Below are 14608 nucleotides of genomic sequence, written 5' to 3' on the forward strand. Positions count from 1 at the left end.
GGTGCGGCCACCCTTGAGGCCCTTTTCCTTCTTTCCCGTATGGCCCAATAAGGCCCAATACGTATTCCCGTAACTCTCCGGTACTCCGAAAAATACCCAAATCACTCGGAACCTTTCCGATGTTCGAATATAGTCGTCCAATATATCGATCTTTACGTCTCGACCATTTCGAGACTCCTCGTCATGTCCCCGATCTCATTCGGGACTCCGAACTCCTTCGGTACATCAAAACTCATAAACTCATAATATAACTGTCATCGAAACCTTAAGCGTGCGGACCCTACGGGTTCGAGAACAATGTAGACATGACCGAGACACGTCTCCGGTCAATAACCAATAGCGGAACCTGGATGCTCATATTGGCTCCCACATATTCTACGAAGATTTTTATCGGTCAAACCGCATAACAACATACGTTGTTCCCTTTGTCATCGGTATGTTACTTGTCCGAGATTCGATCGTTGGTATCTCAATACCTAGTTTAATCTCGTTACCGGCAAGTCTCCTTACTCGTTCCGTAATACATCATCTCGCAACTAACTCATTAGTTGCAATGCTTGCAAGGCTTTAAGTGATGTGCATTACCGAGAGGGCCCAGAGATACCTCTCCGACAATCGGAGTGACAAATCCTAATCTCAAAATACGCCAACCCAACAAGTACCTTTGGAGACACCTGTAGAGCACCTTTATAATCACCCAGTTACGTTGTGACGTTTGGTATCACACAAAGTGTTCCTCCGGTAAACGGGAGTTGCATAATCTCATAGTCATAGGAACATGTATAAGTCATGAAGAAAGCAATAGCAACAAACTAAACGATCAAGTGCTATGCCAACAGAATGGGTCAAGTCAATCACATCATTCTCCTAATGATGTGATCCCGTTAATCAAATGCCAACTCATGTCTATGGTTAGGAAACATAACCATCTTTGATCAACGAGCTAGTCAAGTAGAGGCATACTAGTGACACTCTGTTTGTCTATGTATTCACACATGTAGTATGTTTCCGGTTAATACAATTCTAGCATGAATAATAAACATTATCATGATATAAGGAAATAAATAATAACTTTATTATTGCCTCTAGGGCATATTTCCTTCACTATCTGACCCATCGGTGGCCAAGGAGATGGTGTCGTGGCACAGGTGCGACATTCTTGTTCGCGGCCGTGGGAGACAAGGGCCACATCAGCTAGAAAGGGATCAGAAACAGTTGGATCTGCCCTAGGGGCAATGGCCCTAGATATGAGATTTGCGGTGTGGCTCATCCAGCTGTGGCAACACATTATGGCAACAAGCAGCGATGGTCGGTCGGGCGTGAGGTGGTGCGATGTGTGGCTCGTGGCTCTCTCCTACGACGATGCCATAGAGGTCGTGTGGCAGCATCCGGAAGCAATTAATATGATGGTGTCTTCTCCACCGATGAATTCTCCTTTGGTCAGATAGTTCTGTGTGACTGGGTTGATGGAGAGTTGGATGAAGAATTGATGGTGGACATGGGGGTTGTTTTCTCCGGGCGAAAAACTCATGATTTATGGGCCCGGTGTCGCGCGCACGGGGGGGGGGGGGGGGGGGGGGGGGGGGGGGGGAGTGGATATCAATTTCCTTCTATTTGGGCCCGGCCTATCCCATGTGGTTGGATATAAGAAAGCACTACAATATTATCGGTTTTCCAAAAAAAGAACGCATCCTCTTACCTCTCCCATCTGTTGTAATCTTTCCCTATCTTGTGAGAGAGTGTCAAATGATGTATTAAAGTGGGTGGCGGAAGACAAGCGACGACTATGATTGTTGCAATCTCAACTGACTCTCTCACCTTCAACCTACCATGGCGGGGAGGACTCGGGTCCTTCTTTCCACGTTAAGAAGTTACATTAGTATGAATTTATAGTTTATGTCGGCAGCGCTCGGGCGGAGAGTGTGATGCCGCTGAGAACAAATTTCGTTTGATTCTTCTCTTGCCGTGATGTTGCTTTACCGGGTAACGATCATGGATCTAGGGATGTCTTGTCTCCGCAGGTTCTATCTTGTAGAATTTGAGTTTTTGTCCTCACAAATGTGTTCATGCCCATGTTATGAGTTTGGGCTAGTATCTGGTGCTTTTTTTCTATGATCTTTCGTGGATTTGGAGAGCTTCTATGATATTTTGGTTGAGATTTTGTGGTTCAAATACAAGTACTTTTCGGCTTCCCATCTTTTTGGTTGGCCGGCTCATGGGCTTTCAGAAACTTTGAGAAGTTGCTGCAAGTATATGGGTGGCGATGCCATTACGATGGTCTGATTGCAGTGTCTTTATTGAGTCTTTGAAAATATTTCTTATTGCAAAGTTTGTGACCATGAAGAATAAGCCTCCGAGAGATTTCAGTGTGATTCTTATTCATAAGAGTTACTTATGTAATTCCTTAAGTTAATGATCCAAAGCATATTGTGCATGTACTGGTTGTCAAGTTTGAATAAAGGTACATGGGATTTAAAGAAAAAAGCATCAACAGAGCACCAAAATAACTTCTACATGAGAGAGAAAGCCGGGCGGCTGGGCTTGGTGGCAGCAACGGGGATGGCACCGACGGGAGGCTGCAACAAAGAATTCTTTGAGCCAATTTGAGTTGATTTCTCCTAGGAAAGCAGCGGTTTTCTTCTAAAACCTCCACAGCTGGCCTTTCATTGTTGTCTATAATTATTTTGCCAAAAACCGACTCCATGGATCAACTATAGGAATTCTTATATACTGAAGTAAAACCAGTCTGGAATTATGATAAAAGAAAATATTATCAATGTATTGTTGTGGCTCGTAGGGCAAAGAAAAAGTGTTCAAAATCGTTACTAGCAGGGGTGGCATCAGGGGTCTTCTTAGGTCTTCACATGAATACCAAAGATTTGGTGATGTGTGTGTATATTGTAGCTATATTTACTGTATATTGTTGGTATTTAGTACAAACAAATTTCAATGAATACCATGCCCATGGTTCCTACCTCTGTCACTGGTTACTAGTGCTTAAAAACTAGTGCAATGTTGCCTGAGGCATCCACCACTTTCTCCCTTCCCTTTGTATTACAAAAAGGAAATGCTACACTTACGAACTGTTTTGACACGGAAGGAGTTACGGACTGAAGCGTAAATCCATCATTGGTTAGTGGTGAGGCCCCCAATGAAATTCTAGGGGGGGGGGATTAATAAGGAGCCGACAAGTTAGTATGTAGCCTCTCCCCCGTGCCATATGCCCCGTAAGTGTAGGACTAACCATTACAAAATGTTATCAATCGAGCTTAGAACTATACCTGACCAAACCTCAGGCCGGGCCGGGCTTCGGGCCGGGGCCTAGCCAAGCCCGAGGCAAAAAACCCAGGTCCGGGCCCGGCCATCGGGCCCGGTTTTTAGGAAATCGCAAAAACGACGAGCCTAAGCCCGGCCATTGGGCTGAAAATCTAGGCCCGAGCCTGGCCCAGAAGCAGCGTTGGGCCGGGCCGGACTTCTCATGGCCAGGACTACTTAGAACACCTCATCCCGTGACTTCCATCCGTAGGCTGAGCTCCTTACGGGGCCCGCGAGTCTAGCATTTTTGGTGGTCGTGGATATGCTGGATTTTGTGAGGTGAGGTTTCTATACGGCGGTCCTGGGTATGTCGTCGGGCAGTCAAACGGAACAATTGGCAACACCGGCGACCCCGGGCCATCATCGAAGAACGCACGCTTGAACGTGGCCATTGCCGGGGTCGACAACATGCCCTGCAAAGAGGACCGCGTGCGACCCCTCCTTGACTATGCAGTAGGCGAATGGGTGGTCCGCCACGAAGTCCACCACCGGCGGCCGGAGCGTAGAGCACGTCGCAGGAGCGGGGAACGCCATCGTGACGGCGGCGGCTCTGATTCCTTCCTCGTTCACCTCGATGACGGCCTTGTGGAAGACGTCCTGCACCTGCACGTGCATGTCCTCCATCATCTCCGAGAGGTTGGCGCCTTCGCCGAAAGGAAGAGCGAGCCCCAGGTCTTTGAGCACGTCGGTGACGCTGCCCTCGAAGGTGAGCTCGAACTTGGGCACCCCGAACTCGACGACGACGGCCATGCTCGTCGGCAGGTGCTCGCGCAGGAAGCCTGGCGACGACGTCATCTTCTCCAGCAGGCTCCCCAGGCCGTCGCACGCGTCCGGGAGGAAGATGCACATGCTGGTGTAGGGCGGCGAGCTGCTCTTGTAGCGCAGCTTGAGCACCTTGAACCCGTCGTGCTCGGCGATGTAGTGGCGGTTGTAGTTCGACATGAAGGGGACGTCGAGGCGGTGCCGTCCAGCCGGTAGAAGGGCCTGTTCTTGGTCGAGCTCTCGTAGACTGTGTTTTCATTTTCGGCCGAAAAAAACGGATTTCGGCCGTCACGGCCTGGGGCGAAATCTGTCTTTGGCCGAAATTGGTCCGATTTGACAAATTTTGGTCAAATTTTAGTCAAAGTTTGGTCAAATTTTGACCGAAATTTTTGAAAATGACCGAAATTCGGCCATCTCGGCTTGGGGCGAAAAAAAAATCTCAAACCGAAAGTCAAAACGCTGCTCGTAGAACGGCAGGCTCCACTTGCCCCTGAAGTAGATGGCGTTGGCCAGCACGAGCCTGGTGTCCTGGTTTATGGCTCCCGGGGGGACGGCGGACCGGATGAGGTTCCTCGTGGCCGCCGCGGCCCACGCGTCGATCTGCGCCGTCGCTTACTCCGGAGCTCTTAGGAAGTCGACGGCGGCGGCATCGGCCTTGTAACTGCTGACGACGGCGTCGACGTAGGCCTGCTTGAGCGGCTGCGTCAGGTCGCTCCACACGCCGCACGCGAACGCCACGCTCGGCTCGCCGGACTCCCATCTGTCCCTAAGGGGCCCGTCCCGGAGAAGCGCCACGGAGGCCTCTAGCTCGCTGCGGGACTGTGCGCCCAGGACTCGAAGGATCTCTTCCAGGGTGTCCCTGCCGGCGCCGGCGGCCAGGAGCGCGAGGACGGCGTGGATGGAGAGCGGCGAGAAGACCAGGTTGCGGTCGCTGTTCGCGTCCGCGAGGCGCTTGGTGAGGCGGGCGGCGAGATCGGCCATGCCGGACTCCATCGATGGGCAGAGATCAGGGATCATGAATCAACTAAAGAAAAAGCTCTTGAGATTTTATCGGACTGGATTGAAAAATATGCATCTAGTGGGGCGAAGGAAAAGTTGATCAAATCAGTTCTCCAGTCTCTTCCAGTTTATGCCATGGGTATTTCTAAGAGCTTTGTGAGGAGCTGTCTCATATTATAAGGAACTTTTGGTCAGGTGACGAGGAGGATAGGAGGAAAACTCACTGGTTGGCTTGGGACAAACTCACTAGGCCTAAAGGTGAGAGAGGTATGGGTTTCCGCGATCTCAGATTATTTAACCAAGCTCTGCTAGCTAAGCAGGCTTGGAGATTGGTGGTTAACCCCGAGTTCTTATGCGCAAAGGTGATGAAGGCGAAATATTATCCTCAGGGGCATATCCTTGACACTGTTTTTCCACAATCAACTTCGCTTCCTTGGCAAGGTATTCTGCATGGTTTGGACCTCCTTAAATCGAGTGTTATTTGGCGAGTATGTGATGGGTCTAATATTAATATTTGAAGAGATAATTGGCTACCAAGAATCTCTGGTCTTAAGGTTACTGCAAAGAACAGGACCAAGATCAAATGGGTGTCTGCTTTAATTTTGAGTGGACCGAGGAGATGGGATTAGAATTTGGTTAGGCACTTATTTTATCCACATAATGCAGAGGAGATTTTAAGTCTACGTCTTTAGTTGTCAGGGGAAGCAGATTTTATAGCTTGGCATTTCGAGAAAAATGGTTTATTCTTAGTTAAAGCGCGTACATGCTTATGCTTAATTTAAAGGAACGTAAAGAAGATGAAGGGCAATATAGTGACGCGGTGTTGGGGGAGAGAAAGATTTAAGATATTATTTGGAAGGCCAATGTTTCTCAGAAGATTCGTATTTTTGCTTGGTGTGTCGCTACGAACAGCTTGGCCGTCCAGGTAAACAGAGTCCTGCACCACCAAGCCACTCTTAGTACATGTTTTATTTGTGGAGTGGAAGATGAAAATAAGTTTCATGCGCTAGTCAAGTGCCCTAAGGCATATGCGTTGTGTATGACAATGAGGGATATATGGGATCTTCCTGGGGAGGAGGTTTTTAAGCATTCGGGGTCTGATTGGTTTCTTATTCTTTTGGACCAATTGAATGCTACTCTGCATAACCAAATTATTTTCCTTTTCTGAAGAGCTTGGCACTTGAGGAATGACTTGATATTTGGTAAGGTGAAGGAACTTGTCTCGGCCTCAGCTAATTTTGTGAAGAATTATTTGTCGTCATTTGTCGCAATTCAATCCTGCCCAGAGGTGGACTCAAAAATAAAGGTAAAGATCTGTTGTCTGGATTAAAAATTGTTCCTAATCATATGGAAACTCAGGTGTTATGGCAACCCCCTCCTTCGGAGTACTCCCTCCGGTCCTTTTTAGTCTGCATATAAGTTTTGTCTGAAGTCAAAGCATCTCTACTTTGACCAAATTTATAGAAAAAAGTATGAACATTCACAATGTCAAATTAATATTATTAGATTCATTATGAAATGTAGTTTCATAGTATATATATTTGATATTGTAGATGTTGATATTTTTTAATATAAATTTGATCAAAGTTTACAAAGTTTGACTTGACACAACTCTAATATGCGGAGTAAAAAGGACCGGAGGTAGTATATTAAGATCAATGTCGATGCAAGCAATGTGAAGAGCATTAGCGCTGCAAGTGTGGGTGTGATGGTCAGGGACTCTTCGGGGAAGGTCCTCGTCTCTTCTTGGGATTACATTGGGCTTTGTAAAAGCGTGGAGGAGGCGGAACTCCGAGCATGCATTGCGGGTCTATATATAGGTATTACTCCCTCCGTCCGGGTTTATTAGGCCTAAAGACAACTTCTCTTAGACCAAGACACAAAGTAATTTGCTCACATTAATTCTTCCATTCCACTCCCAATGCACTCTCTCACATGCATGCAGCCAATGAAAAAATATGCATGAAGTGTATTAATTTTCCAGCCATGGCACCAATAATAATGGCTTTCAATACAACCAATGAAATGGTTGCATGCATGCATCTTTCCAAAGCAAGACCTTATAAAAAAAGGACATGCTTGTGATGCTGAGAGGCCTAATAAACCCGGAAGAAGGGAATACCTTTCACAATCCTATAATTTTGGAGATTGACTGTGCGTTTGTGGTTGCGTCCCTTGCAAATGAATTAGGACACATGTCTCCAATGGCAGATTTGAAAAAGGAAGCGAGGAGTTTATCAAAGCTTATAAATAATTTTAAATACTCCAAGATTAATCGTTCGGCTAATGTTGTGGCCCATACGATTGCAAAGTTTAGTTTCGATAATAGATCGGATGGTATTCTTGTTAATAATGTTCCGCCCCGCGTGGTGAATTTTGTAATGAATGATTGTAATAACAATCTTGGTTAATCAATATGAGGTGGTTTTCAAAAAAATAAAATAAACTCCGACCTGGCGGGTATATGGAGGGCCAAGTCGGTTATGGTTTCAGAGTCCGAATGCATTATACAGTAAATTGCAACTGAAATAGGTATATACCAATCCAATTCGTGATACATACTAAAAATTGTTCTAAAAGAGTCTGATTTGAATTCGGCTAGCTAGGTAAGTCAGTCCAAAAAAACAAGCATATGGTGAAATATGTGAAATAATTCGACGGTTACAATGGCCCGGCTTCAGTGTCCACCTCCAACTCATGGTTTTTCTTCATTGACATCTTGCCTCTCAGGAGCTGCAGTCTATGCTCCACCTCTTTCATGGTAGGCCTCTCCTCACCTTTGTGCCTCAAGCATGCCCTCGCAAGAGCGGCCATCTCACTGATCTGCCTGTCATTACCTTCCTCGAGAACTTGAACATCGACGATCTCCATCATAGTGTTAGCCTGTAGCCTTTGAAGGAAGTGGTGGCACAAGTTCTGCTTTTCACCCCTGGAATTGAGGAAGATTGGCTGCTTCCTAGTAAGGAGCTCAGCGATTATCACACCAAAACTGTAAACATCGCTCTTCTCAGTCAGTTGGCATGTATGGTAATATTCAGGATCCAAGTATCCAAATGTACCCTGCACTGCCGTGACCACACAAGTTTCGTCGATGGAAATGGATCTTGAAGCACCAAAGTCTGCAACCTTTGCGGTGAAGTTATCCGTCAAGAGTATATTGTCAGATTTCACATCCCTATGAAAAATTGGTGTTGCAGCAGCGGAATGGAGGTAAGCAATAGCGCTTGCCGCCTCGCTAGCGATTCTGATACGATCGTCCCAGGTTAACAAGCTTCTAGCACTCAGGTGGTCACCATGAAGAAGCTCAGAGAGCGTGCCGCTAGAGATGAACTCGTACACAAGCAAGGGCACCTCCGACTCAAGGCAGCATCCATATAGTTTTACCACGTTTCGGTGATGGATTTGTGACAAAATGGCAAGCTCGTTCACGAATTGATCAATCTCTATTTGATCGACCATTTTGGACTTCTTTATGGCCACCACACGTTGATCTGATAAAATCCCCTTGTAAACGGTACCATGCGCTCCGAGGCCTAGAATGCGCGTGGAGTCAAAATTATCCGTTGCCTTTTCCAACTCATCCAAGGAAAATAATTTGCTGCTATGTGCGGCACTTTCATCGGATGAGTTCAATTGCTCCAAGAGAAGGCCGTTATTTTTCCTGAAGTGTGCTTTCCGAACTCGCCTTTTAGTACTTCTCTTCCACTTCTGAACCAACAAAACTGAAATTGACGCAAGAAACAGAACTCCAATACCAGAGCTTAGTCCAATAACAATTCCTACAAAAGTATGCATACATAATAGTTAGAGGCATACAAGTTTCCCTTTTTCTATGTAACTACTTATCTTTTGTTTGTTTGTTGCCAGTGATAGTTGCAATTGCATTGTTTTGTTTTTTTAGAATCAAAGGACTAACACCTTGTCCCAGTCTAAGTTAAAGCAAAAAAGAAATTCCGTCTGTGACAGAGCATAACAGTGGCAACTCTGCTGCTCCTGCCAAAACACAAAATATTTACCAGATTACACAACAGAGTATAACAGTGACAACTCTGCTGTTCTCACTAAAACACAAAATATTTACCAGATTACAGCACGGAGATCATTTTTCAGAATCTAAAACGGTGCATCAGTGGATGTAAGATGAATAAAGCAAAGCGCTAACTTCTGGTGGTTTACCTATAAACCGGTTGGTGCAAGTGTTTGTTTCATTTGAAAAATTGCTGCCAAAAGGACATGAACAATGGTAACCTCCCGCTATGTTTTCGCAAGATGCAGACTCAGGGCAGGGGCTTGGACTGCGCTGGCATTCGTTGACATCTACAGTGAAAATCAAACAAAATACCTGTCCCACTTGAGTATTTCGAAGATAATATAATAAAGATAAACAGATACGAACATTGGAGTATCAGTAGATTACAATAAAATGACACTTATCTAGACTTTTTTTTCAGTTAACTGGGTTGCAGTTCTAGTGGAATGAACATCGAGTCTACTATAACAAACTGATCATTATGAGATGAGTACAATAGGTTGTTAGTATAATTGTTTGTTCTCCTTTTCCCTTCTTTTGGCAGTTGGTTCTAATTTTTTTCCCATTTACATATACATCTACTGATCTACTACAACAAAATTATACTCCCTCCGTCCCAAAATTCTTGCCTTAGCTTTGTCTAGATACGGATGTATCTATTCACATTTTATTGTTAGATACAGTACATCTGTATCCAGACAAATCTAAGGCAAAAAAATTTGGACGGACGTAATACATATATAACTTGATCTGCAACCTTCGTTGTTAAGAACTTCCTTTCTCTATTTAGATTTTCTGCATGCTTGAGAAGGACTTTTTTTATACTATTATACACATCTGTCCATTGCAGAAATCCGTTCTCTAGATTGCTCTAAAAAAATTCTACGAACTAAAGATCCATGCTGAGCAAGGAGGAACTTGCCTGTGCATCCGCCCGAGATGTAAGGATTCCCTTGGTATCCGACGGAGCAGTTGCAACGATACCCTGGGCCATTGGACGAATCCACACAAACGGTGTTCCCGCCACGGCACGCATAGGAAGACATGTTTCTGCGTGCCGCCTCACATGTTGCATTTCCAATCACCCAGTCAAGCACCACCGGCTGGCGGCCGTGGTAGGTATCATTGAACCTTGTAGTTGTTACATAATCGGAGCTGAAGATAAACGCCTCTGTTTCCACCAAGCCGGCATAGCTGCATGGGTTGAAGTACCAACTATTTGTTTTATTGACATAATCCACATCATAGAAATAGACGTTGTAGCCCATTAAGCCCTTGGGGACAACATTTTGGCAGCAGCCAACACCAACGCACGAGCCATTTGTCAGGTCTTCTGGGCTCCCACACACCGATACGCATCCTGTTGCATCCCTCGTCATGCCGTTGGTCTTGTAGATGTACCCAATTGTGTTGCAACCGATGGTAACGAACTTGTTGTCCACGTTTGAGAACCGATAAGGCCAACTTAATTCAAAATCCCAAACTTTGCTATCCATTGTTCTTGTACTAGGATTGTAGCAATATGATGGGATGCATGATAAAGCTCGGGATTGACCACGGGACAGCGATATGCTTACAATCTCCCGTCCAAGAAGGAACGGCTTGTCATTTCCATCGACGGACCTGCTGCAGTTGATCTCAAAGCCTTGGCCCATAGCACAGCCAATACTGATGCCGAATGGGTAGGGGATCTCGACATCACCACAATGTGTTCTGCATCCGCGGTCAGGTTGTGCCGCTGATATAGACGCTAGGTGCAGCATGACCGCAACGACACCGAGCAGTAGCACTGACGCCATGTTAATTCCCTGAAAAAAACAGTCATTTGTTAACTATTTTAAAACTTGCAACTGAGAAATTCTATGTATTATTTTGTTTATACATACATTGTACGTAGAAACAACCTGGAAAACTATAACAGTGTTGAGCTGTGTTTAAGGTACATGTCAGAGGATGAGGACTGTGATCTTGCGAATGCAAAGCTAGGTAAAATTCTGGTCAGAGATTTTGTGGGCTTGATATCAGGTAACAACATATACTAGGAGAGGTCTCTTCATCTATTTCTATATATTTCTAGATTCAAGGATGTTTCTTGCTTTTGGATTGCTCTATGCCCCTCGTCACTAATTTAGTAATTTTGCACGATAAGATAAAAATAATACGCACACTCAGAAGAAAACATTTGGCGGTATTAATTGTTCGATTTGGATGAGAGATTGGGAGCTATACCTACAGAGAGAGCGTTCGGAGGCGGGAAGCGGAGGGAGGGCGCAAGGTGGAGCGCGGCGGCGGGATGCGGTGTCGATGAGGCGGAAATGCGCGTGGGTGTCCGGGGACACGCCGACGACGCCGCCCCACTGCAGAGGGCGCCATGGCGAGGCGGCGAGCTTCGAATGCATGATTTGTACAGGGAGGCGCCGGACCTGTGGTAGTGTGCCGGGAGGGAGAGAGGCCGTGTGACCTCACCGGCGGTGTAGAAGAGGGCTGCAGAAGAGGGATTCTACTTTTTTGAGGGGTAGAAGAGAGAAATGGAAAGGGGTCTACTTTTTTTGCGTAACCGGAAAGGGGTCTACTTTTTTTTTGAGAAATTCCGGAAAGGGGTCTACTGAAGCAAAGATTTGAGCATCTCTAACGAATCCCTTAAGGCCCGGCGAACAACGTTTTTCCGGCCGATTTATGGGACCGCCCAAAAAATTCGGCCCGAGCAAATACCGCAAAAACGGCTTGGCCGTAAAAGGTTTACGGGAGGTCAGTAAACCGCCCTCACATCCGGGGTATATATGCTGATGCCTTGCCAATTTAGGGTATCCCTCTCATTTCTTCCCTTTCTATCTCCGCCACAAATCATCCCTCTTCGGCAGCGTTTTGCCGCGGTTTGCTCGAACGGATCTTCACGGCGATGGCGACGGCGAGTGCGGAGCGTGGAGGCGGCAGGGGTTTCGGCGACCGCCGGAGCTTTGGGTGCCGCGGTGGAGGCGGCGGCCGCAACGACTTCATCACCCACAAGCGCAGGAACGACGACAAGGCAGGCGGCTCCGGCCTCCGCCCTCCCGTGTCGGACAAGCAGAGGGAGGCGGCGCGCAAGCGTGGCTTGCGCGCCGCCAAGTCCCGCAGCGCCGGCGCTGGGCCAACTTCCGTCACCTCTGCAACATCTTTGATCCGGCACTACAACGCCATAGGGAGATGGTGGTCGCGTGGTTCAACGCGAAGGAGGACGCCACGGCCGGAGATGTAGCTGCGGTCGCGGGTGTGCCGGCGCTCCTGAAGGAGTTCTGCAGGCAACCCTCTACTCCATGCTGACGTACAACACTCTGCATGGCAACGAGCCTCCGCCGAACCACGGTAGAGACAACGGCTCCAGCGAGGACTCCGGCGACGAGTAGATCTTCAAGGTATGTGTTTTTAAATTTCCGTTATGTTTAATTATGGTTTGTACTAAAAACTACCTATGCTATGTGTGTGAACTCCCGTATGCTATGCTATGCTATGTTGATTTGATGAACTCCGGCGACATGTTTTTAACACGAAATAGTTTGTTTAAATTTGTATCATATGCGGGATATGTTCTTGTAGCACGTCTGGCTTGCGGGATCTGCTAGAGATGCTCTTAGACCCACAAAAGCATCTCTAGCAATCCGGTATAATTCCGCCTAAAATGATTTTGCAGGAGGTACAACAAATGTAAAAACCAGTTCATGATACAAAGTTCATCAAACACCCCAAGTTCGTACATAGCTAATACAAAGTTCATACTACAAAGTAAACCTAGGGGAGACCGACTCAATCATCGATGCCAAGGTAGAACTTCTACGTCGAGCCGACTTGCGGCACGCGTGGGCATAAGCTTGATCCTCCTTTGCGGCAGGCGGTGCCTTCTTCTCCGGCCGCCACCACGCGCTCCGCAGCTAAGAACTCTACATCCACCTCCCGGCACCTTAGGGTGTGCAGGAAAAGGACATCGTGGATCTCGTAAAAGCGGGCCCACGGGCTCTACCCACCACTACGGGGGAGGCGGCTGTGATCGCACACCTACTCGGACCGCCATGGCTCGATGGCGGGCCAGCTGGAGCTGTCGACCTCGGCGTCGTGCCGGGTGAGCTTGCGCGGCGGCGACGTGCCACGACCGCCACGCTCGTGAGCAGCACCGGCCATGGGGGTTGAGGAAAAACGGCGGATTTAAGGGAGATTTGACGCTGGAGGTCGGGATGGCTAGCAGCGGGGCTGGCGATTTTGCGACGGAGGGATAGGGTTTGGTAACCCTAAATCCTAGCCAGGCCCGTAGATATAGCGTCAGAGGGATGTTTGGGCCGGCCACTTCTAATTTTTTAATGGGTTGGGCAATTAGTGGATCTATTCGGACCGAAAAAACATGAGATCCCGCAAAATGGCTAGAGTTTACAGGTCAGCGAGTTTTTGCGGGATCTCTAGAGATGCTCTAACTGGGAGAGGTGGAAACTTTTTCGAGGGCCTCTATTTGTCATGTACTTAAAAATATGATTGCATTAGTCACCTTTTTATATGGACAATCAGATCTTCATCCAACTGCCCATAATAGATCGCGCATTGTTTATCTTATTCCTCCTCAGGGTACCCCCAGCCTGCCCCGCCCTAACCGCCGGCCTCCACTACACGCAGCCGGTGGGCACTACTGCACACTGCCTCGCCTCCCCGCCCTCCCCTCAACCTCCTCCCACAGCTATTGTTGGTCGCCGTTCCGGCCTTCCCTCTAAGCCCCTTCGGCGATCCCTTGGGTCCTCCCCCCCCCAAACACCCTTAAGAATAGATAATGGGGCAATGGCTTCCCCCAAAGATACATAGTGCCTCTCCTCCACTGAGATCCCTTTTTCTCCGACGAGCTCGCATGAACTAAAAAAAGCGACTGACGCGAAAAAAAATATTCAGGCACTTGAGATATAGCAAAAACGAACTTTTTCAACTTGACGGCGGAAACAGAAATAAATACTATTACTACCCCAGACTTTGCACATTAGAGTTCAGTTTTGGAGAAAACATTAGCAGAGTAGACTCTTCTGAGATGAGCTTACGCAGAGCCAAACTGGTTTCATTTCATTTGGCACCTAATTAAATCACCAAGCCAAACCAGGACGATGATCGACCAAGAGAAATCAAAGAGCTGGCTAGCCACTTAATTTGCAGCAGAGGAGCATGTGTAGTTAGTACTATAAGTGAAGTTTGGAAATCCATTGATCCCGAACTGGAGAATTACCTTACCTGGGGTGAAAAATGGCCGGCCAAACTGGGTGCAGCGAACACGGCCGGCCGAGATGTGATCGAGGCCGCGCCGGGGCCGAAGCAGACGGCAGAAGGAACGGCAGTTGGTGTCAAAATGAATGGGAAGGACGTCGTTTCTGTCTGATAAGAGAGGCGCGAGTGATAGAGCACTGCTTGTTTTCTTCTCGCGCGGCTTTTGGACATGGTTTTGCCCCTTTTGAAATGTTCAACGTGGAGACTTGTTCACTCGCCAAAGAACAAATACACGTG

The 14608-nt window shown here is 47.2% G+C and overlaps 1 protein-coding gene and 1 pseudogene across 1 annotated transcript; both read right to left on the reverse strand.

Moving 5' to 3' along the window:
• Positions 1-3492: 3492 nt before the first annotated feature.
• LOC125556451 lies at positions 3493-5058 on the reverse strand (annotated as a pseudogene).
• A 2679-nt stretch (positions 5059-7737) lies between these two features.
• On the reverse strand, positions 7738-10905 carry LOC125510129 (wall-associated receptor kinase 5-like). The gene is made up of 3 exons (XM_048675219.1): positions 10029-10905; positions 9253-9393; positions 7738-8855 (listed from the first exon to the last, which is right to left on the reverse strand). The coding sequence occupies exons 1-3, from the start codon at positions 10903-10905 to the stop codon at positions 7738-7740; spliced, it is 2136 nt and encodes a 711-aa protein (XP_048531176.1).
• Positions 10906-14608: the final 3703 nt, after the last annotated feature.

The sequence above is a fragment of the Triticum urartu genome, chromosome 5 (assembly GCF_003073215.2).
Source record: "Triticum urartu cultivar G1812 chromosome 5, Tu2.1, whole genome shotgun sequence".
In the NCBI taxonomy this organism is placed as follows: Eukaryota; Viridiplantae; Streptophyta; class Magnoliopsida; order Poales; family Poaceae; genus Triticum; species Triticum urartu.